Source organism: Apteryx mantelli, chromosome 27 (assembly GCF_036417845.1).
Source record: "Apteryx mantelli isolate bAptMan1 chromosome 27, bAptMan1.hap1, whole genome shotgun sequence".
Lineage (NCBI taxonomy): Eukaryota > Metazoa > Chordata > Aves > Apterygiformes > Apterygidae > Apteryx > Apteryx mantelli.
In genome coordinates this window covers 5,962,387-5,986,774 of record NC_090004.1, presented here as the reverse complement: position 1 = coordinate 5,986,774, position 24,388 = coordinate 5,962,387, and the positions used below count along the sequence as shown (strand labels likewise).

General features: G+C 52.8%; 1 protein-coding gene and 1 long non-coding RNA gene across 3 annotated transcripts; one reads left to right on the top strand and one right to left on the bottom strand.

Annotated features, from left to right (window-relative positions):
• The first annotated feature begins 318 nt into the window (after positions 1-318).
• LOC136994312 (uncharacterized) lies at positions 319-23,290 on the top strand. Its single transcript, XR_010886460.1, has 4 exons — positions 319-398; positions 5,177-5,290; positions 13,439-13,534; positions 23,209-23,290. It is a non-coding gene; the product is annotated as an uncharacterized lncRNA (long non-coding RNA).
• AK2 (adenylate kinase 2) lies at positions 16,536-24,079 on the bottom strand. 2 transcript variants are annotated; one of them, XM_067311658.1, is made up of 7 exons: positions 23,945-24,079; positions 23,256-23,381; positions 21,161-21,271; positions 20,959-21,053; positions 20,204-20,276; positions 19,416-19,611; positions 16,536-17,357 (listed from the first exon to the last, which is right to left on the bottom strand). In XM_067311658.1, the coding sequence occupies exons 1-7, from the start codon at positions 24,056-24,058 to the stop codon at positions 17,350-17,352; spliced, it is 723 nt and encodes a 240-aa protein (XP_067167759.1). In that variant the 5' UTR covers positions 24,059-24,079; the 3' UTR covers positions 16,536-17,349. The 2 variants fall into 2 exon arrangements, with proteins under 2 accessions (XP_067167759.1, XP_067167758.1); XM_067311657.1 differs by lacking the exon at positions 16,536-17,357 and having other exon boundaries at positions 18,891-19,611.
• Between the last annotated feature and the right edge of the window lie 309 nt (positions 24,080-24,388).

Here is a 24,388-nt window from a genome sequence, read left to right as displayed (position 1 = left end):
GACCCGAGTGAGTGCGGCACCGCCCCCCCGCCGCGCGCCCGCCCACTGCGCACGCGCCAGGCCCCGCCCAAGGCCCCGCCCCCGGCCCCGCCCCGCCGCCGCGTGACGGGCCGCGGCCGCCCGCGCCGCCATTTTGCCACGGGCGGCGCCCGCGAGCCGGCCTGAGGCGACGGGCGGCGGCCGCCCCAGCCCCGCGGCACCGGCGGCTCCTCGCGCTGCCCGAGGCGGCCCCGAAGCGCCGCAGCGGCGCGGGATGAGGCGGCCCCTCCCTGCGTCCCGCGGCCCGGCCGCCCTCGGGGCCTGCCGGTGGGCCGCGGCCTTGCCAGCGCCGCCGGGCGCTCCAGGCCCCCCGCGCAGCCGGCGCCCGCCCCGCCCCGAGGGGGCCCGGGCTGCTAACGGTGAGTCGCAAGGGAGCGAGCGGCGCCCCGGGGCGACCCCTCGGGGTTTAGCGTGCGTCTCGGCCCAGGCGAGACGCTGGAGCTGGGGTCCCTAATCGTAGCTGCTCCCTTTGAATCCATCCTGGGGCCTCCCGCCCTTCCCTGCGTGGCCTCCTTGTAAGGAATCGCGCAGGCGTTTACCCGTCCAGTAGCTCTTCCCTGAAGGCAGAGCTGAGCCTGTAATCTCTGCCGTATGGAAGCACTGGAGTTACAACCCGTATTTGTGCTGCAGCAATGCACAGATGAAAGAGCCTCCGCTTCCTTTCAAGGTTGGGAGCGGGTTCCCCGGTGCCCGCAGGGGTCTGCCAACCCTGTCTCCCGCTCGAGAGCAGATAAGCTCTCGATGCTGTCTCTTCCTATGCTGGTGAGGCGAAGCAGAAAGATCTGCTGTGTCTATGAAGTGCGTGTTAAATCAGGCACAGAAGGGTCTGCTTTCCTTGTAGACTGTCAGGTTCTAACTGGGTGGACTGTAGTTACTCATGAGACAAGAAAATGCAGCTTCATCAGTGTCTTCCAGCTACTGCCACCCCTGAAATCATTCCTCTCAGTAAAACCTATTTGCATAGTGATTACCAGGCTCCTTCCCTGCTGCAGAGGGCCTTGCTCACTGCCTCTGGGATGAAGAACAAGGTTTAGTGAACCAAACCCAGGCTATGAGTCAAAAGCACCTGCGTTTCAATACTCCTGCTGCCTGACTAGCTGCAGGCAAAGACCTTGTACCTGTCTGTACGGCAGAGATAATGATGACGCTTCCCCATTTGATGGATGAATGAAGGTGCAGGGGGCATATATCACCTGCATAAGAGCATGCAGATGAAGCCTCCTCCCCTCCTATTACTCTTCCAGCTCTCTTATTACTTTCCCCATGCTTTTCTTAATTAATTCTGTGCCTGTCATATGCCCTTGCTTAGTGGTAATCCCAGGCTGCCTGCTGCGCCCAAGTCTGTCTCTAGAGTTTATGTTCCTCAACCATTTGCCCCTTCCCCCTCACCTCTGCTATGCTCTGGCATTCCTGCCACAAGACACATGGCTTTGGCCCAGCTAGAAGCTTTGGACCGCATTTAAAATTGGCCTCAGACTGCTCAGTTCCTGCCTGGGATCAAGAACCCTGTTATTAGCAACCTAATTTAGCAAGAGAGCCAAACAGTTCTGCTCCAAGAGAGACAGTGATATTACCAGGGTGTCTGTGGAGCACTTTGCCCCTAAGCAATGGGAATTATTGAGCTCTGGTACCTAGCAGACTGCCAGGTCATAATAACTTGTCATGGTTAGGAATGAAGATTCTTAGTATTTCTGTGACGCTTCTGATGTGAAGCCCCCAGAATGCACCGATGTGTGAAAGGATGTTCTAGTGAACGAAGGCCAGAGAAAGAAAGGAGAGATGTTATACTGGTGTAAAATGAGATTATAGTGAAAGTAGCTGTTCCTATCTGAGGCAGGCCAGGTATGAGGCATCTTTAAATGGCTGTTGCTACCCGTCTGTAGCAAAGGCTGTCTTGGTTTGATGATTTCACTAGAAAAATCACACTCCTGACTGAAATAGAGAAACCTGAACAGGACTTGTGTGTGGGACGGATCTCCCAGACTGTGCTCTGACAGCTCAGCCCTGTGTCCTTTGCAGTACAAGAGCACAGACTGTAACTAATTGTGGGAAGGTTTCATCTCAAAAGCTAATGCGAGACAGGCCTGAATTACCAGTAGTGCAGACAAACAGAGAGACAGAGAGCAAAACCATCTGGAGTCCCTGGGAAATGCATCAGCTTGTAACGTGCTGACGGGGCAGAAACGACTCTTCATTCCCTTATATGAGGAATCAGGGTACAGACAGGGCTGGGAGAGGCCAGGGTAAATCTGAAGGGCTCACACAGACTTCAGAACCATTTTCTGCCTTCCCAGCTCCCAAGCTGTTTAGATCTTTTGCCAGTCTTTGCACAGCTGAGTGAATTTAGTACTTTTCTGGTTCTGGTGGGTGCAGGTTTCTTCTAACTACTGTGACCCTGCAGTGGTCCAGACATACCATATACTCAAAAACAAGTTCTCCACAGCTGAGATGTTTCTCTGTGGAGAGTTTCCATAGCTCTTGCCAGGAGCAGAGGCTCCTGCTCAGCACGTTTCTGATCAGGGAGCAGTTTGAACATGGTGGTTTGTTTTGATTCAAACTGAAAAAAAACAACCAAAACCTGAGGCTGGGAAGGAGAGCACACACGGAAGTGTGCTGCCAGGAAGGAGGGGGAAGTGACTGATTGGAAAGTCGCTGGATTGGGAGTGAGATCAGATTAGCTGCTCCCTGGGGCTGCAGGGAAATTGTCACCAGTCTGACCGTTGACTGAGGGACATTTGAAAAGATAAAAAAAAAAAAACGGAGATTTCAAACGCTTTGTTGAACCACTCAGCAAATCCCAACTCCAGTAGGCAAATCTGCTCTTGCTTACACTGGCGGAAAGCTGGAACGCTGCTGACTTCTGACCCCACTGCTTAGAGCAGGATTTGGCACAGGCGACTTTTAAAGCTGCCTGAAAGTGCTGTATCTTCCAGGAAGGCTTCCAGCAGCAATGCAGGGAATGCTTTGTCCAGGCACCAGTTGCAGCCAACACACACTGTCTGGTGCCTTTCTTTGTCTGGATAAGAGAAACCGGGGAGGTTGGGCTGGGCTGAACCTGCCTTTGGGAAGCACAGTGCCACTTTCCAGGGAACTGCCCAAGCCACCCACACCTCAAAAGCCCCTGCGAAGCAGAGTGAAAGGTCTGTGTCCGGCTTCAAGGAGGAAGAGCCTCTGGTGACGTAATGAAAACTCCCCTTTGTAATTCAGAGAGTGAAAGCAGAGGCTGGCTGCCGGGAAGGGATTGCAAAACTCTGCTCTCAGGCTAGGAGCATTTGCATGGAGGGAGTGGGGTGTGCCATAGCTGGGAATATTGCTGCGGTGTGGCACTGGCAGATAGGCGCGCCGACTTTGGTTTGTGGCTGATAAAATAGAAACTCCAGCTCCTGCCACATCCCCATCACCCCTGCTTTCCTGATTACCCAGATATCACAGGTATGGTAAATAGCTGCCTGGTGCTCTCATCCTTGGCCTGAAGGACACGGAGGGATGTTGAAAGAGCTATTTCAGGGCACACAAAGATTCAATCTGCCTGAAACCTCCAGGTCATTCTGGCACTGAAGTGTGAACCCCTCCCTGGAGCAGACTGTTTTCTCTAGAACTGCGTAGGTCTTCTCAGGGTTTCTCCCTCCTTACCCAAGCAGGGATGGGCAGTTATTCATGGGTCACAGAGTGCATTGTGGAACAGATGGATTTTAGAGAAAATCCAGCTCATGTTGCTGATTTCTGAAATAGCCACAGACAAGGTAAAATGAGGGAAAGAGGGGAATAGCTTTAAACTGGGAGCTTGGACTGAGGAATTCTTCCTTCTTGCCAGACGGGGTACCCCGGGATGACTCAATTCCAGTCTATCTGGGCAGGTTGAAATCTTGACCCTGCTTGGGTGAGACAGCTGGTGCTGTTAAAGGCATCTAGATGCATCGGGATTCACCAGTGCCAAAATGCAGGTGACAGGTCAAAGGGCTGTCTCCTGAGGACCCAGTCATGGGGTACAGGTACAGCCAGGTACACGCTGTGACACCCTGCAGACAAACCTGAGAGGTTGCTGTCATCTCAGGCTCTAGAAGATGGCAAAAGCATGCCACAGACCCAAGTAGCACAAAGGCAGTTTTAAACCTGTCAGAGATGCGGTGGGGGCATCTCCTTCAGGCTCCCTGCTCTGAACAGCTGTGCCAAGAACACGTTGGCCTCCCCAATTCCTCCTCTGTTCTCCCATGTGCAAAGTAGGGTTGGCAGTCTTGGTCTGTTGAGAGGGGTTCAGCAAAGCTTAGCCATGAGAGCTTTGAGATCTGTGGTAAGGGATGCTTTGCATACACGAGGTAGCAGCTGTGTTTTCGAGAACTAAAGCTCATTGGGGTCATTTTCTGCAGAGCCCTGGGGAAATACTGGTTTGTAATGACATGCCCTCTGATCATTTCTCAGGTGGAAATGTCATTAACGGCCATTCATTTTTCTCCAGGGAAGTCACCAGCGGCTGGAGAGAGATCTCCCCAGTGTGCAACTCTGCGCACACTTTCAGGGTTGATCTAGTTAGTTCGTGTTCTGTTTGCTTCTTGTGGTCCCATGAGATATGTACAGGAGAGGAAGAGATGGTTCTGCTTTATTCCCTTTTTCTCTGCTGGATTTAACAAGGATTGACATTCTTTTAAATGAACAAAAGGCAGGAGATGGGAGCCCTGGGATCAGAAATTCAAGGCTCTTCCAAGAGGATTGTTCTGCTTTACTTTGTGGTTACACCTCCTCTCCCCTCCATCTCCCCATCCCACTCTGCTCCCTCCTAACACCCACACACAGAGCACAGTGATCTTCCCACTTGCTCCTATGACTTTCCGTGGAATATGCTGTCATGTGAAATCCTGGGAGAGACTTGCCACCTGGAGCGCCGTGAAGGCATTGTATGTCCTTTGCAAAACAGGCTTGCAGACAGAGGAATGCTGTACTCCCCCTCCTCGAAATCCTGAACGCTCTCACGGGTGGGGATGGGGGGAGCAGGGAATCATCTCATAAGCTTGGGAGCCACCTACGCATATTGCAAGTCTTGTCAGCAGCTGATAAAAGAGGTGGGAAGTGGGGAGATTTTGAGGGGGAAGAACTTAGAGGCTCAAATGCTTATGTAGTCCACCATCCTGTTTCCCCTCAGGTCTCAGCCAGCCAGGTGGGCCATGGGCTTGGCACCATTGCTGATACGCATGGAAAGGAGAACCTGAAAAGGGACTCGGAGATAATTACCGTCTACTTCAGCAATGACGTAAAGGTAGGGAGTGTTAACCAACTACTTATAATAGTAATCTGACATGCTTTTCCCTTCTACAAAAGAAGCATTTCCTTCTGTTATAAAAGTACAGGCTGTTCTGATTTGTTTGTACATCTGCTGTCCTGCACATTCACTGTACAGCTTTGGGGATAGAAGTAACAATGATCCCCACTCTCGATTCACTCTTACTGGTGACCTGCTGTCCCTAGTCATGTGGGATTTATAACTGAGAAGGTTTAGCACAGTAGGGTGCTGCCATCAGGAAAGTGCTGGTCTGATCCTTTCAATAAGAGGGAGCAGCCAGACTCCGTCCTCACCCGAGCTCTTAAACAGACAATTATGTGTTTGGTGTTGGCATAAACACAGGCAAATTAGTCACTGGAGAAAACCTCGGTGCCTGTGACAGCTGGTTGTGGCTAGAAGAAGATGGGGGTGACAAACACCTCTGACAGCTGGAGGCAGCTGCCTGTCCAGGGCACACTGTGTGCCAGGACGGTGGTGGTCAGGCACTCATTGGGGAGAGCCAGGTGCCACCAGCAAGCACAAGAGAGACAGAGATGGTGTGTCAGTGCAGGAGTCTAGTGCCAGCTCTGGAAGCTCTCCTCTCTCCTGGATGGCAGCTGTTGTTCAGGGCACTCAGCATCTTTCAGGATGTGACCACACGTGGCCACAGGAGAGGCAGTAAGGCTCAACATGAAATCTTCAGGAGGACCATTCATGAAGGACTGGGGAAGGGTTTGGTCTGCCCTCGGACAGCAGACGCTGAGAAGCTACAGCACTGGTACAGAGCTTGACTTCCACAATGAGAACAGTGAAGCACTGGCCTGATTTCCAGGAAAGGAGAACAGTGTGTTGCAGAGGAGGCACTGAAAGACCCAAGGCTTCTGCCTCAGCGTTCTGTCTCGTTCCTGCAGACATGTGGATGCTTGGCAGTTCAGAAGGCTGAACTGGAGGCTGGCCCCCTGCCGGCACAGGGCAGGAAACTGTGGGCTTCTCCTGCACAGAGACTGTCAGTGTGTAGACCACAAACGCTCTTCCTGCCTCTGCTGAAGGTCCCTGCATGGCTCAGTGTCTGTCTCCCTATGGCGCTGACGTTTGCGGGGGGAGTGTGGCAGCCAGAGCTAGATGGGAAGGGTTGGTGCTAGGCTCCCGCTCTAGTGCCCAGACCCGAGTAGAGACACTGGCAGCTCTTCAGCAGCCTCTCAAAACCTCGCAGCATCTCTGATATCCTTTCCAGCCAGCACATCCTACAAACACAGGTGGGGCTGGGCACACCGCACGTTTCCTCCACCTGGCCCACCCATTTCCTATCTTCTGCAGGCATGACAACTAGTGGGTTAATCCTGCAGGCCATAAACTAAGCTGTATTAGCAGGCACCATCTGTCCTTTTTCATTTGCTGATGCACGACCTATTTTGCTGTGTAGTGGAGCAGGCGCCGCAATTCTGGGGCTTGCATTTTGCAGCGTCCCTGCTGCCTTGGTAGAATCCACTCCTTGCAGTGACCTGCTAATGGGAGAAGGTCCCATCAGACTGAGCACCAGGGACCTCCTCTCATGGGCAGGTGTTGGCTGAAGGCAGGCCCTAGGGCCACTTGGCTGCAAAGGAGGTTTGAGCCCTGATCCCACAAAGCACCACTTAACACCTGGTAAGAGAAAGGGTCTTAGGGGGACGAGAATATGGCTCGCCCTAGCAGGGCCTCTCCTTACAGGGAGCCCTTTTGGCCATGGCCATGGGAAGGTCACTGTGAAATAGCGCCCTCCGAGAGCCACCACCCAACCTTCGTAGCCTGTGCTGGCAACAATGAAAGGGAAGGAACAAAAGCAAAAATCACTGTTCTCTTGGCAGGGGAAAATACATACCCACACTCCTTCACCCACCAGGAGGTCCCTGCCCTCCTGGGAAGAGACCTGAACCCCTCAAGTCTCTTCAGGACCATCCAGGTGAACATTAGCACCAGGCTCAAACCCTGCTGTCTGCTCCTGAGGACACAGGTATAGTACTTCTTTCCCCTGAGTCACAACCCTGCGCTGCTGTCTCAGAGGCAAACAGTTTCCAAAACAAGCACGCCTCAGCATCTCCTGAAGTCCCATAACACAGAGATCATTCTCATACCCAAAGTGGGGTTCATGGGAACCAGTCACGTGGTGTACTCAGCACTCCAGGTCACGCTGCTCTCGCTGCAGGTTATTGCTGTGCTTTACAGAAACAAGCTGAGCAGCGATAATCACAAAAGAACAGGGAAAGACAGGAAGAGAATTCTTTCCTGATCTCTCTAAGGGGATCTGGTCATGTCTCGGAGCAATCTGGCAACCCTTATCTTGGTGCAGAAGTACAAACATTATTAAAGGTCATAAAACCATCAGGATATTTTCAAATCCAGTTATAATATTTGACTCAACAAACTGTCAAAGCAATTCCAAAGGTTAACTCCTTGCTGCATGAAGTAGCATTTCCTCCTGAATTTACCAACTATTTAACTCAACACTGGGGGCAGGAATTTTCCCAGACCTAATGTAAAGAGTGAGGGAATTTTGTCTTCAAGTGCAGTTAGGAGTCAGGAAGGGAACTGAGCACAGGGGAGCTTGGTGCTAACACGCTCATCTGTCAATTAGAACAAGGGCTCTTGCCTGCTCGCTGACTTCTGCCTGGGGTCCCAAAACCAGCTTCCTGCCTCACCACCCAGCAAAAGTGGAAGAGAGAGTGAAAGGAGTTATTCAGACTGACACCTCAGCGTTAGCCAAACAACTTCTTTCTGAGTTAGCTCAGCTGCGCCATTTGGGCTTTCCAGTGGAACAGCCAACCTGATGAATAGGATGTGGCCTGAATCCACCTACTTCTGTGCCGTCAGTGTCCTCTGAGTAGCCAACACTGGCTGCTAAAAAAGACAGTGCAAGTAGGCTGACATGGAGTAATTTCCCTTTCTTGCTAGATCTGCTCCTTTCTCTCAGACACTGGCTTAAGCTTTGAGCTCTGGGGTCTACTACCCTGCTGAAGCTGTAATCAACAGTAACTCCTGTACAATCTTGCTGTCTACAGAAATGCTTGATTCCTTTGTGAATCTTGCTAAGCTTTGAATATCCACGGCTTCCAGTAGCCATAAGTCCTGCTGCCTCATTGCTGCCGTTGTTAAGCTCTGTCCAGTGTTCTCTTGTCCGTACTGTGGTCACACGCTCAGGGATTGCTAAGCTAGCATCAGATGTAACAAGAAATAATGAATTTCCTGAAAGCTGCCATGATAGTGTACCCACAGCTCTCCTGTGAGGTGTGATCTTCCTCACGCACTGTGAAGAGAGAGGATGGTAGCTGGTGTAAGAGAATGTCTGTGTTGCTAAGAATGACTTGCTTGCAGACTGACAGCTTGGGAAATAAATCCCGACAGCAGGACTGATCCCAGCATTTCTTATTTCTTTCTCTGTGCTTTGGGACGAGAATTGGCTGAAGAATTTTACTGATCTAAGGCCAAAGAATAAACGGTCTCCCCTCACAGGCCAGATCCACAGGCCTCTCCTATGCGCCATGTGAGGATCAAAACAGAGAAGAAAGGGAGCAGAGAAGGGCAGTGCTTGGACAAGACTAGAATGTACCCAGATCTGCAACAGTAAGGAGGAGGGAAGAGGAAGAAACGGCCCATGCGGTCAGCCCTGGAAAGGGCAGTTCCTGCCGAGAAATGGCTGGGGAATGTTCCCATTTTCATAACCAGCAACAGCTGTGAAAAGGGGAAAGAAGAGCGATTCTGGAACCCACCAGCAGCACCTCCCGTCTGCAGCCAGGATGGGGAAAGCAACACAGGGCTCCCAGCGTACACTCCTCTGGCCCCACAGCAGGAAAACATGTCTCATTTTCCAGAGGGCTGAGCCAGCATTTACCAGGTGGGAAATGTATGAGCTTCTCACTTAGAAAATCAGCTTGATCAGGGTCCCCCTGTCTCATGCATGTTATTTCCCCAGCCTGACACTTGGCTGCCAAGCCCCTGCCCTGAGCCCAGTTCAGTCCAGAGCTGCTCCCTTGGGAGCCCTGTGCTCTGTCCTCTGCTGTCACTCTGCGGCAGAACGGGGTGGGCAGGGGGAGAGTGAAGCTGTAGTTTGGAGCATCCTTTGTGCCTGGGCTGGCATGGAAAGGTGAACAGGGTTTGTTCTGTTGGGGTTTGTCACTGACCCACCCCTTCCCTCTCCTTGCCTGATGCCAAGACCACAAGCCTGTTCTCTCTGACTTCCCTTCAAGCAGAGCCTGTGGGTACCGCAGCCAGCAAATTCCTCTTATCCCTCCCTCCGCTCCCGGCTGATCCCTGCACCACCATGAGAACCCCTTTCCTCTCCAGGGCTGGTCTCATCCATGGGTTGCTTTAGTCAGAACAGGGACTAGTTTGCTTAAACACTCTCTGACAAGGCTGGACTGTCCACAGTGGAGAAGTGAGCAGGAGGTTTACAGGGTGGTCATTGTGCACTGAGACCTCAGCCACTGCTCAGAAACTAGGCCCTGCTGTAGCTCCAAAGCATCCTTCTAGCAGGGAGGCTCCAGTTACGGCCATCTCTCATCTGTCCAGGCCTGGGCTCTGCTCCAGGCTGCCATCCTAGTTGCCTTGAGTGCTAGGAAAGGTCCCGTGCCTGCCATTAAAACCCAAGTAGCTGCCGAGTGCCTCCGAGCCGTCTCCAAGTCACGGGATCCCTCCCCCTGCAGTCTCTCAGGGGGCAACTGTTGGCAGGAGCAGCGCTATGTAAGCAAAACAGAGACAGCCTCGCTTTCCACGGCTTCCCTTTGCTGCAGTCATGCATATTTGGGGAAAAGCCTCTCAGCGCAGCACTGTGGCTCCTGCGCTTCCTGCTGGAACATGCAGCTCAGCCACAGTGACATGCTGGGGTTTGCATAGCTCTGGTTCCTGCTCTAGCTATTCCCACTCCGTCTCCATGGATTCCCTGCAGGATTCACAGTCTAGCACCCAGGGGTGCCACTTGGCCCCAGATGTGTAAGAACAGTGCTCTTGGCATGGGATAAGCAACAAAATCACAGCTGGAGAACCTGGCAGTGGACATGGAGCAGAGCCCTAACCCTGGGCGGAGGACCAGGAACGCCTCTTTCCCATCCTACAAGCCAAGGCCTTGAGCCCTGCCAAACCCCAGTGTTTGTTCCTGCATTTGGCATGCGAGAGATGGCAACAAAAGCATGCGTGAGGCAGAAAGAAGAGTTCCACTGAAGAGGGGAAGTGGGTTTCTCTTGGGTCTCCATGACCTTTTCTGGTTTGGAAGTGACAGAGATGCTCAGAGATGCTAACAATACACAGCAAGGATGTTCCAACTGTCTCAGTGGCAGAACAAACCCCACAGTCTTCTCCAGGGAGAGGAAACTCTGGAGCCCAGAGCCAAGGCCCAGCCTTTGGCTGTCTGTGATGGACAGCGGAAATCGAGCTGCAGGGAGTCGGTGCCTTTGCCTATTTGCAAGGGAAGTTTATTTGCAGCCATGGAGCCTTACTATGGGCACCTAGTCTTCCAGCCCCGTTTCTGCCCTGACCTGAGATACAGGTCCTGCTGCGTGAAGGAAGCAGCTTTTCTCTTGCTAGCAGTGGCTGAGCCAAGTTCTCCTGGAGCCTGTGGATCGGGATTTATATTAGCAATGCACTTGGCTTTGTGAATCCCATCGACTCTGTCCGACTACCCTCAGAGCAGCAAGCACAGAGAATGAGCTGCTGGGGGAAAGCCAGGAGAGAGGCTGAGACTGAAGAGAGTCAGACAGCTTTGGCAATTTCTCCGTATGCTTCCAGCCCTTCTCAGTTAGCTCCAAAGAGAAAAGGCGACATTGGTAGGAGGAAAAAAGAAGCAACAGGGTGGGACCCAGGAAGGGCAAGAATGCATCTAGATCCCCTCAGAGCTGATGAGAGCTAAGGCCAGGTTTCCAACAGAGATGTGAATGCTGATTTGGCCAAGCAGAGGGGTAATATTTCCGTTAGGAACCAGGGAACTATTGATTGCTCAAGTGACCTTGGCTATTAAACAAACAGCCACCTCAGCAGTGGGAAATTCCAGCTGGGGTTTAGGGAGACGGTAGAGGGGACTCCAGGGTGGCCCAGGTAGTAGCAGAAACACACCCGCCCACTCTCCCTGGTGTACCTGCCGAGCTGCCTGCCCCGTCGGCTTTCAACGTACAAGATAAGGAGTGAAAACAAACACAAGATACGTGTCTGTGAGTTCCTGTGCGTGTCCCTGCCAAAGGAACTGGAAAACAGTCACTGCAGTGGAGTCACAGCTAAGACAAACCATAGAACAGGAAGGATTAAAACATTGCGCAGGACCTGGCTTAGCTGACGGGGCCCTCTCTGGACACTGGCCCAAAAGGCAGCTCCTCCTGGTGCCCCAAGCCTCTGCAGCAGCTCGCAGGTCTGTTAGTCCTCTTTTCCCAGGCTGGCATGCGTTAGGCACCCGGTGTCAGCAGATCACAAGTTCCCAGTGCATCTATTTGCTGTATCTCTGGCAAGTGAAAATACCTGCCCTCCCTCCTCCTGCACCAAAGGGCAAAAGAAGCACTACAAAAAGGTCCTGCACCTGCCCCGTGGTTGCCTGTGGTAGAGACCAGATGTGTGGAGAATACAGCATGACTGCAGAATGTGATCGCGTGAAGGCACTAGGAGCATGTTATAAACTCAGCTGCTTTGCTGATGTGGAGGCACAGACTATGTAATATTCACATGATCATTCCCTTCACAGTGTAGGCAAGTTATAAAGGGAGCAGCAAGGAGAAGTAGCCGAGCAGTGGAGAAGGTCAGAGACTAGGAGGGTTAGCATGGGGCTTTTTGTTTGTAAAAGGTCCTGGTCTCATATCCCCACTAAATTTTGAATAGCCTTGAAAAATCAAGTTGAAACATGACTTAGGAACAGTCCTCACTGTGTTTGCAGTTCTGCATGGCCAGCAACTAATGTCAGGGAAGAAAGCTGCAGGAGGACAGTGTTAACTCCTCCCTGTCTCCTTTCCAAACCGCAAACAGGAGCCTGGTTTGGGCAGTGCCAGGCAGGGGCATTTGTGACTGCTTGGGCCCAGCCACAGCAGGTCCCTGCTGGCTCCCTCCCACTGAAAGCCAGCACAGGGACAGCTGCTAGCAGGGCCTCTTCCCTCTCATGTGCCCACGTCAGAGACACCAAATGCAGGTGGCCACACAGCCACCTGGGTGATAACACTGCAACCTCCCCTCAACCAGCCTGCTCCCGAAAGTCTCCAGCTGTGGGGCCTCTGACCCAGCACTACCACGTAAGTCACACACAGCAGCGCAAGCTGCTGCTCTCTGCAGACTTACCGTAAAGTAAGCTGCAGCGTAGCCACCCCGGGCCACTCCCAAATGCTCTATATAGACCCAGCATCTGTGCCTTCCTGGGGGAGGATCATGCACCTTGTGTCAACAGCCTTGCCTAATTAAGGCATACTTATTCTCCTTATTGCAATCCTGCTCTCTCATATACACTCAAGCATTCCTTGCTGCATCTCTCCATGGCCCCACTGCTGTCCCCAGTCCTTTAGATGACTTCTTGCAGTCTGCAGACATGGTTAACACATGAAAGCTATTTTAACAAGACAGTTGTGACAAGGGCATTGGCTCCTCTCTGCTCTTGGATTTCAAACAGGGTTTCTTCAGCCCAGCTGAGATTCTGCTCTTTGCCTTATCCATCTCCACCCCAGTAACTGGTTTATGACACCCACAGGGGATTGCCAGCAATGGCTTTGTGAACCCAGATGCACTTTCCTCAGTCAGCTACGCATTGTGGGTCCTGGTGGCTGAAAGTCAGGTTAGCACAGATTGAGCTGGTGCTAATGAACTCACTTTCTAGCCTGCTAACATGCTGCAGGGCCCTGCTGTCCAGCCTGCTTGTAGGGATAGAGTCTGCACGCGCCTCTGCCCTGGAATCAGAGCTGTCAAATCACCAGCTTTTTCAAGCGTTAGAGTGAAAGAACAAGCCCAGCTTTGGGATTAGAAGGAGATGAAATTCACTGCCTGGCCATTGGCCAGCGCAGCGCTTAGGTACCACTGGGATGCTGCAGGGCACAAAGGTGACCGTCACCCCTCGTTCTCTCTGCTAGCAGGTTGGATCCCATTATGCAACCGTTATCCTAAAAGGCAACATGACATCCAGGACAGTTTCAAGGACTTCATTATTCTGCCTTCCAGGTCTGCAGATCCCTAGGATCAACATCCAGAGAGCTCCTGGCAATAAACACACACCTGGCTGCCTTCCCCAGAACTATTGCTTCCTGCATTGGCAGGGTAAGTGTTGAGGCTACTGGAGATGTGTAGTTTAGGATACCAACCCCAAATGCACGCTGCTGGGCTGTGTCCCAGTGCACCAGCTCTGCTTACAGCCCTCTGTTAGCTAGATGCAGACCAGGTTTCCAAACTTCTGACTTGTTTGTTCAACGATTTGTGCCTTAGTCCCGAGAGGGAACTCTGGTCCCCCTCTCCAGGGAGACCAGGGATGCTCCCCAGTCCCTTTAGACCATCCTGGAGTTTCAGCTGCTCCCGGTACACACTGGTATCCTGGGGGACATGCTTGCAGCTTCAGCACCAGCCATCCAGGCTCTGACCTGGTCCTGCTGTCCAAAAGCCAAGCCCTGCAGTGCCAGGTATTAAGGCACTGTACAGTATTGCTGCTACCAAAGAGCCAGCTCACATCAGCACGTTAGCCAGAAAGATGCTGAGGAAGGCTCTGATCCTGCACCCCCCCGCGGGGCCCACCCTGACCCGTTGCCCCCAGAGCATCTCTTACCTCTCCCTGGAGCTAACTCCCGATGCAGCTCCCTTCCTTCTGCAGCCTCCCTCGCTCTCCCTTTCCCACTCGCCTTCGCTCTGCGCCACCTCCCCGGCGTGATGTCACTGCAGCCCTGCCTCCGCGGCCACAGAGCCTCCCCATCGCACTCCTCCGCAGCCACCACGCAGCAGCCTCCCCACCACACGCCAGTCGCCGGGTTTGCCGCTTCCCTTCGCAACAGTTGCCACAGCAACAGAAGGGGGAATCCCATCTCCTGGTCCTCCACCTCCCAGGGCCTCACTTGGTCTCACCCACTGCAGCTCCTCTTAAAGAGAGCCTGGAAACCACGGGAAGGGACAGGAGGGGGGGGGAGTGGAGAACAGCAGCAGGCAGAGGCCAGTGATACCAGTAGTGCCATGGTGGGGGAGGCATGGCTTGACGTTCCTAGGGGAAGGGAAGGGAAGGGAGAGCAGAGATGCAATCACATGAGGCAGGCTCAGACGAAACAGGCACTCACCTTCGCTGGAGCAGTTACCGTGTGCGTCCCCTGAGCCGTGCTGCGCAGCACCAGCCCAGCGCGCATTCTCCCCACCTTTCCATCCCCTCCATTCATTGCTCTCAGCCAGTTCTTTGTTCCTCAGTCCCACGTGCTCTTTCTGCATCAGGGCTGTGCACATACATGTACTGCGATCACCCCTTGTGTAAGCTCTATACAGGCCAGAGATTTGTGCTACTTTTCCACAGCAGACACTCTTTGCAATGACTGCCCTTGCTCCCAGCCCAAGGTCAGGGATCAGGTATCAATCACAAACTTAAGACCAGCTCCAAATAAAACCATCACGAGTCACCAGGCTCATTATTACTCACCACAAATCCACAATGAAAGGTTTTTCTGCAATGTATTTTTCACAGATGGTTTCATCAGGAAGGGAGAAGGGCAGATGCTACATTTTTAGGACTGCAGCAAATCTTTAATGGAAAGAGATGACCCAGGGCTTTTCATCCCTTCCCCCCCATCCAAGATGCTGCTGCTTTTCAGCAGAAGTATTGCTGCATTAGAGAACAGGTCCCTCCTATCAGAGAGAATTCAGTGTCCTATTTGATGCTGGTCCTTGTGCTATAAATAGGGATTTTTTCCTTTTATAGTTGCTGAATAATTGTTTGTATGAAATATGAACACATTTTTCAAAGGAATGCCTGATAAGCAGCTTGCTGGAGTGAAATCATTGAGCAGAAGGAATTTACAGCACCTGCAGAGCATCCCATGCTGTGAAAACATTCAAGGTCAATGTGACAGAGACAGGTCACAGAACAGATCTAAGTAGAAAAGACATGGGCTTGCTTGAGCTAAATAGCCTCCCCACAGCACCTATTCCCCCAGTGACCCAACAACGTATTTCATGTTCCACACTTGGATAAGTTGGGGATCAAGTGGAAGAAGCGCAACTCAGAGGAGCCAAGATGTCTCCGTCCCACGTACTAGAAACTTTGGAGGAGCAGGCAGAACAGGTTTTTTAAAACAACAGTAGGTATGTAGTGAGAAGACACAACCACGAATAATGAGGAAGAGCATAGTTTAACATCCATCATCAAAAGAAACGAGGGAAGAATACCACAAATGCCGGAGAAGCACAAGCTTGCCTTCAAAGGAGAAAAAATGTTAATCAGAGAGGTAAGGAAAACACTAGAGCACAGGGAGACTGAATGACTGAGGAGCAAGAGAGCCCAGTAACACTGAAGAAACCAGTCATTTCTGGAGGAAATGGGCATATGCAGCCTGACACTTTCTGATGTCTTTCTACAGTGCCTAAATCAAAGCACCAAACACAAGCAGGGCTGCAACCGTGGAGAAACAAAGAGCCTTCATCAGCACATCAAGAACAGCCTTTCTCTGGGATACCTCAGAGAGCTAGTCACAGGGTCAGGGTCCCTGTGGAGGCAGGATAAAGGGAGACAAGAAAATGCTCTCAGACCCTGTGTTAGAGCAGATTTTGTGCGTGTAGCTAGAGAGAGACACGGTGGGGGAAGGGAGGATGCAACGTGGTATGAAAGGCACAGGGCAAATCAGTAGAAACAGAAGATGCTATTTGGCTTGCAGTTGCTGCAGGAGGAGAGAAAGAAAAAACATCAGCTCCTGCACACGCTAGTGATGCAGAGGGAGGGGGAAAAAATGGCCAGGAATTATGTCTGCTATAAAAATACCTGAAAGGAGCTCTGGCCAGGAAGGGGTCAGGACACACAGGGGTTCAGTGCTTTCAGCTCCACACATCAAGAAACAGGAGAGACAAAACCAGCAAGAGACAACATTGCTATGGTGATAATACAGCATTGGAACACACTCAGCAAGGAAAAGAAATAAAAGGAATTACAAGACACATTTTTCAGTGCACAGAATAACATCCTTGAGATAAGATCAGGCCAGAAGATCCACCCCGCTCAATTGTTAGTAGGCTCTGCTGTCATCTGCTCCCTGTCTTCTTCCACACTGTCTGCAGGTCAAAGAGGACACAGCAACAGATACAAAATATAAAGGGGTTATTTTATTATTGATTCAGAGTTTAGACAAGGCACCATTTGATCTATAAAGAAATGCAAACACCAATTAAGTGTCATTTTTGCAGTCAAGTAAGTAAGAAAGTCTCTTTTGCATTTCTTCAGCATTATGTGAATTCCAGTTTGCTCAAGATCACAGAAAAGTCACCCTATCACCAAGTAAGGCAGGCTTGGACTAGAGCCATGGCCCCTCTGTTCAGCAGCAGAAAAACCTTGAGAAGTAAACGCTGGGGTTCAGGAATGCAGTGGAACAAGAGAAAACAAAACTTCCAGAAAAAGACCATGGCATCTCTTTTCCCTTTCCATTTCAGAGCTAATGAATGACTTGTTCATTTTGGTCCTTATTGACAGGAATCAAGTTCAGTAATCACAATAAACCTTACAATAGCTGCAGAGTACTAGGGGCGCAGGAGACAAACACTGAAAGTCCTGGAGAAGCCTGAAATGGCATCTAGCCCTATCCTCCTAGCAGGTCAAAGACCTGGGTCTGATCATTGGCACAGATGTTTCCCTCTACAATTGTTTTGCCTCCCCAAACACTGATTTCTAAGGAGAAGACCGTCTCCTCTTCAAAATGATTCTGATGAATAAAAAATCCAAACAAAAAAACCCCCAACCAAATCAAGCCCAACTCCCCTTGTCTGCCACCTCCTTTTCCCCTCTTATCAATCATACCCCCTCCCAGCTGCCCACCCTGCCTCCCCCGTGCCCCAGGGAGGAATGCAATGGGTGATGTAGCAGAGTGTGCAGCGTTTGGTGGTGTCTCATCTGGTTCACGGAGTCACTCAGCTGGAATAAATGGGAACAAAGAGAGAAAAAATAGATTTAGGGAAAAAAACAAAATGAATCATGATTTATGTCTGAAAAAAACTGGCGAGCTGGATACAAAGTGAACATGAGGGGGAAAGGAGCAGAGAGTGGAAGAACACGTTGTTCTTGCTGTAGAATAAAACCTCGACCAAATCCAGGAACACGAACTGGCCAAGAAATGCCAAGATAAAAGCTACTTCCCCTTGTAGTTTCTTTATAATCACCGAGATGAAGAGGCAGTGCTAACACACACTCTCCTCTCCGCTACCTGGAGCACGACAGTTCTGCTGCCGCTATCCCGACCTCCCAGCGTGCCGACTCCACGTGCTGGGGCTGCCCTTTCGCAGGAAAGCGAGAGACGATCGACAAGGCAATGGCTGTCTGGGGAATCTCAGGGGACTACGGGCTGCTGACGAAATCAGAACTACTGGTTACTTTCAGACCCCTCTCCGCGCAGTCATATGCTTTCAAGAGCAACAAGAAGACTGCTTTCAGTTTCTAGGGTTATTTCCAGTTCGCAGAAAGGGAAGAGGTTGTTTCCCTGGAAAGGGCGTAAAAGGACAGTGAGTGATTTACTGGCAAAAGAGAAATTACCAAGAAAAAGAGTAAAAGATTCCTGAGAGTTGGACATCTGCTCTGGACACACCACCCACAGCAGCTTGGCACACAGCACAGGGAGACATCATCTCCCCTAAGAGAAGGGTACTCAGTAACTAAGTCAGCAAATATATATGGAAGGCCAAAAGACAGCAATTTGTATTTACAGCAGGGGCCTCTAGATACAGCTGAATTCTTACATGAGCAGAGGTCATTACTAGCTTATGGGGTTGCTGTATAGCAGCATAAGGCCCTGGGAAGCCAAGGCACTAACCACAACGCGCACAGTGGCTTCAAATGGAGAGCCAGACTGAGCTGTTTGGTTTTCTCAAGAAACAAGTACAGTTCCATGATCTCATAAGGAAGGTCGCTAGCTCAAGGGCATGTGAAAGCAGTGGTTAATAACTCTGTCCCCCTGGCCTTGAAAAATTATTCTTTTTGAAATAAGGCTTTATTTAGACTTTGGGATCAGGAGAGGCTCAAGACACCTTCATCTCCTTGGCCAAGCCACGGGAAGAGTGAAGAGAGAAAACTGACTCCCAAGTCCTGTTCTTATCCTCAGCAGATCCCAATTGGCTGCACTGTCTTGTTACAAGAAAACAGCATCTCACTAGCATTTGCTATATTGGGGGTCCACACCTCAACTGGAAACGGTTTAGGGGTCCAGAAACGAGGAGACTGAAAAGCCCCGTCTCTCACCCACTCTCTCTCTCTCTGCCCCATGAGCGTCACCAGAATGGAGAGGAAAACAGGCTGTGCTCCAGGGGAACTTGCTGTCACACACAGAATGAAACACATACAATGAGAACAAGCTCTCACCCAGGCCTGAACAGCAGCAAGCTGCACTCACATACGCAGCCAAGCTCTCTCTCCCCCAGCCGCTCCCCCAGCCAACACGCACAGCCTTTCACATGCTTCTCACAAGCAACCCTCATGTTTTATTTCTTGCAGTCAGAGAGCATCACCTATTGGGTACCCTGTGAAGGTCTGTACCACCTCTGCTCAGTCCTGGCCTCCACCCTCCTGCTAGTTCCCTGCAGAGCAGCCAGGAACAGCAGAAAGTGCATCCCTTTCTCCTAGGGAGCTACGGCTCTACGAGGAAACAAAAGCCTTTTGACCCAAAGGGGTGCAAACCCCATTTCTGGCAGCAGATGACTGGAGGTTGGGCTCGCTGCGACCTCTAGGGGCCAAATCACCAGCATCCGCAGACAGACTGACATGCACATATACTGAGATAGAGACCGTTAACAGTTTGTTTAATAGCAAATTTGCATAGCCCTGTCTTGGGCTGCATCATCCCCTCCTCTTCTACTCTGCTTAGCTCTTCCCCCTCCCTGGCCCCAAAGAGACAGAGACAGAGAGAGATGGAGAGAGAGAGAGAAAAAAAGGGAGAACTCCATCCTAGGATGGAGCCCTAAATGAACATAACCAGGTCTTTACATGTTGCTCTCGAGAAGGCTGCCAGGATGCTAGCAAACACCACGTCGGGAGACTGGGAGGCGTCCACGGTCGTATGGATCCCTCGCTTGCTGTAGTAGGAGACCAGGGGGGAGGTCTGCGTGTGATAGGCCTTCAGGCGGGTTTTCAAGGCTGTTTCGTTATCATCTGAACGGCGGATCAGGGGCTCTCCAGTGACCTGGGAGAAGCAAGGGGACAGTCTCCAGCTAGCTGCAGCCTGGCTCACTCCCCCCTTCTCTGTGCAGCTATGACAACCCCTGTTCCCCTCCTCCAAGACAGGCTACAATGCGGAGCTGCAGAGGCGAGTCCCCAGTCAGCACAGGAGAACGGCGCGAACCCAGGGCAGCCGAACCACGTCCCAGAGCAGTTCACCGAAGAGAGAAGAATTCAGCATCGCGGCCTTTCCCCCACACACCACTCTGCTTGCTAAAGGGAGCCCAAGGAGCACTGAGAGCAAACGCCAGCTACCGTGGCTCCCCAGGAGGAAAGTCAGTCACAACCCACTGCAGCGTGAACTATGGACAGAGTCAAATGAGTACTGAGGCTAGCAGAGCCCAGGCTGGCTTCGCTGAACAGCCATGCCCTTCGCTCATCCCTGCAGGCCTCGCTCCCCGCGGTGCGGTCGGCTCAGGCTGCCCAGGCAGTTCCCCATGCTCCCCAGAAAGGCAGGACAGAAGATACGAGAGAAGGAAAAGAGTTTTTCCAGGGATGCTGCAAAGCATCAGCTAAACCCAAAGCAATGTAAGCTCTGGCCTCAGGAGCTCACATACATCGTCCTTCATGTGCTCTTTCGGGGGTCTGAACTCCTCGTGATAAGAACGGCCGCTTGCCGGGTGAATCAGCCTAAGACAGAAAGCAAGTGTCAGCAAAGTACCCCTGTGCCAGGACAAGGTCTCTCGAACCTGCCGCTCATCAGCATGGAAACATCTGCAACAGCAAGACAATTAGTCTCTCTCTATTAAGAAAATCTCTTTTAGCTATTTCTGTGCCAAGGACCTCTTCAAGCACTTGAAAAAAAAAAGCAGCTGCGTTAGGAGATGGAGAAGGACAGTTTACTGGGGAAAGGGGGTTAGCTCAGGGAAGTGCGAGGGCGATGCAGTCCAACAGGGAACAGTGGGAGATGTCTCTGTCCCTGCAGGATCACAGCTGACCCTGGACAGGATGTTCAGCAGTGCCCTGTCTCACGTAAGGGAGCAGTAATAGCACCAGAGAAGCAACAGCACGAAGGCATTAGCTGTCAGACACCAGGCTTAAGATCTGAGCTGGGTCACCCAGCACACTGATTCCTATCAGCAACATTATTTACAGGGCACAAAGACACTCTGTTCAAGGCTGGCTCAGGCCGGGGAGAGCAGGTGATGCACCAGGGCAGGAAGGCTCAAACAGAGCAGAAATCTAATACAGACCAGGACTGCAGCTAGCCCTAAGCGTTGTGAGAACGACCCGAGGATCCGAAACAAGGATGCTCTCCCACAAAACAGGAAATCCCCTCCCATGCACCAAGTTTTTGGGAGAGGAGAGTTACCGTCCAGTGATTCTCCGGATGAGTAAGGAGTCGGGGATGCTGAACTCGATGACTGAGTCCAGCTTCTCTCTTCTCTTCTCCAGGAGCTCATCCAGCTGCAACAGAAAACACTTGACTCAGGAGGCAGACACATGGCCAAGGGGCCCCCATCTCCAGAGAGGAAGGCGATGCCAGAGCAGTCCCCAGACGGGAGCTCACCTACCATTTCCGCCTGCTTCACGGTGCGTGGGAAGCCATCCAGCAGGAAGCCATTTTTGCAAGGAGGGGAGTCAAGGTTATTCTCAATCAGCTCCACCACCATCTCGTCACTCACCTGCGGAGGGCAGAGATGTGCGCAAGGTCAGGACATGCAGGAGGCAGGCCTGGCCCCACTCCGCCCAGGGCACACCCTGATTTTACATGCAGCTGCCCCCAGAGCTACCATCATCGCAGCAGTGCCCAGCCTGCATCGGAGCCTTTTTACAGCCGTTCCTAACCCCGGAGGCAGCAGTAACAGCGCAGGGACTACTGTGACAGGGCAGAAACTGCATGTTCAGACGTGCCCACGTCAGGGAAGCACTCCCTGTGATGGGTGTCAACATTAAGACGTGGCTAATAAGACATTTCACGCCAGGGACGCTCTGGCCTGTGCAGGGACTCGAGGAGTGCTTTAACCTCCGTATTACAATAACAAGGGTTGCCCTACTTCAAGGAGACCGTCAGCCTGAAAACAAACTACCTAGATGTTACATTTAAACCAGTTCATGATACAACCAACACTGATATCAACATAACCTTTAATTCCTGTTACTTTGTACCTTCATGCACAAATCTCCTTGGGTAGGCAGGCCCAGCCAGGAAGGGTAAAGCACATAAGCTGTTCATTGACTTGTAAACCTAGTGTGAAGGTAAATGCCCAAATAGTTGCTGACAAGCTGTGGCTGCTGCTTAGTTTTTCCCATGTCACGATCTCAGCATATCACTGGGATTAGTTCCTTTTCTATGCTGCAGCATTTGGAAAACACTAATAGATACTGCAGCCCCAACAGTAGCTGTTTATTTGAGAATAGCTCTCTCCAGCAGCAATTGCAGCAATGCAATTTTCTCCAACACACATAGCTGGGACCCAGCAGGATTTGGGACCAGACTATCACAGAGAACGAAGAGCCCTGGGACAGGCGTACAGGTAGGGGGTGGTTTGGGTGAAGCGACAAGTTATTTCTGCGCTTTCCTGATTACTGCAGCCCTCCCTTTTGGAGAAAGGCGTCCTTCTTTGTAATCGAGCACGAATACCTGTCCCGAGCTCTGAACGCTGTTGTGCTCCCTTCAGCTAAGTTATCTCAAAGCCAGAATATGCCGTTAGGATATACACACGGAGCAGCCTGGTGTCCTCCGCAACACATGCATGACAGATACCACTAGTCTTTCTAGATAATGACCCTATCTTTCATAACCAGCTGGGGTATTGCAGACTCAGTGTTGCAATGCAAGCTTCAAGCGGAGGCTGAAGATAAGCCACGTCACTCTTCTATCCCAGAGCCTGCAAACTCTCCTTTTCCTTGGGGTGTTAGGAGCCTGTGACAGCCAGTAGAGCGATGCCCCAAATCTGCCTCACGCTGCATAGCTTGGGGGCCAGTCACTGCCATTTGCCATCCCTCAGTCTTCCCCAAGAGATTTCAGACATTTTGCAAGAAGATAAGTCCTAAAAAGGTGAATGTGTTAGAGATCCTGACTGCCGTCTCTTTGTGATCCCAAGTGAGTCTCTTTCACGCAGCATTACACAGCACCCACTGTAACTACCACAGTAACACTCCCAGGTCTCTATTTTCACCTTAACAGTTACAGGCGAACCACAGTCACGCAGGAGCTGGGATGTAGATGAAACCTCTGAGCAGTTTTCCACCCCACACATCATGTGAGGGGACACAGGAACCTCAAAGCATGGGCATAACGTCCTGCAGCTCCAAGGATGTAAAATTTACATCAAACTGAGTATTCGTGAGCCAGAACCCAGACGGCACCCAATGCCCATGAATGTAAAATCATCATGAGAAAAAGAAACAACCCAGGGACCTGTGAGTTGCTACTAACTAAGTGGGAATTTTGAAGAGCAAAGATGTTTTTATAGGATGTTTTTTCTGCAAGAGAGAGGGGAAGAGAAAAACCCCACAGTCCTGCCTTCACCCTACATCCCGCCCTTCCTCCTCTCTAATTGGGTTTTGTCCCACAGACTTCTCATTAAAAGGCGGGTTTTGACTGCTGTTACTACAGGTGCTGCCAGGCTGTCTCCCCCACCAGCACGTCCCTCTGCTACCCACCAGCTTCCCCGAATCCATCGTCTCTTTGAGCCGCTTGCCCAGCTCGGACCCCGAGGCCACCATGGCCCGCAGCATGTCCCCGGTGGCCAGGTGGCAGACGCAGTAGGTCTCAGCCAGCTTCGGTGCCTGCGGGAGAGAACAAGCATAAGGTGAGCTTGCTGCGCCGCGGGGCTGTTTCGGGCCCGGGGGGCCGCTCGCAGGCAGGATCTGGGGGGCTGAGGTCCGGCCCAGGCTGGGACGTGCTGGGGAGCACAGCCTGGCCGGCCGCGCGACCGGGGGACGGTACCAGGGAACCGGGCCCCCCCCCCACCCCGCTTGGGCCTCGTCCTGCTCCGCTGGCCGACACGTGGCGTGGCCGGGCGCGCAGCCCCCGGGCCTGGGCTCCGCGGGGCGATCCGGCAGCGGGGTCTGGACACCGGCCATAGACAGGGGCCCGGACGCCTGGGCCCCTCGGCGGGGGGAGGCCGGACCCCCGGGGCCCTCTTGGACTTTGGGGGGGGGGGAGATCCTTGAGTCCCTCGGGGGGGGGGGGGGGACAGACAGCTGAGCCCCTTGCTGGGGGAGAGCCCGGACGCCTGGGTCCCTCCAGGAGAGGGGCCCGGACGCCTGGGCCCCTGGGGGTGGGGGAGGGCCCGGACGCCTGGGCACCTCTTGGGACAGGGCCCCGGGTCCCCGCCGCCCCCCCTCACCTGGGTGCCCTTGCCGGCGCCGGGCGGCCCCAGCAGGACGGCGCGGATGCCCTGGCGGAGCCCCGGGCCCGGGGCCTGCCCGCGGCCGCCCCCCGCCTGCGCGCTCGGAGCCATGGCCGCCGCCGACTGCCCGCCGCTCGCTCGCCCCGCCCCCGCGCCGGACTGACGGCGCCCGCGGCCAATGGGCGGCGGCGGCGGGGCTGTGCGCCCGAGGGGCGGGGCTGTGCGCCCGAGGGGCGGGGCTGTGCGCCCGAGGGGCGGGGCTGTGCGCCCGAGGGGCGGGGCTGTGCGCCCGGGCCCGGCACGGCCCGGCACGGCCGGGCGTTGCACGGGCTGCACGGCACGGCGGGGCTTTGCTCGGCACTGCATTGCCTGCGCTGTTGGGCAGGGCGCTGCGTGTGCTGGGCTGCACGGCACGGCACTGCGCAGCGTTGCATGGGTGCT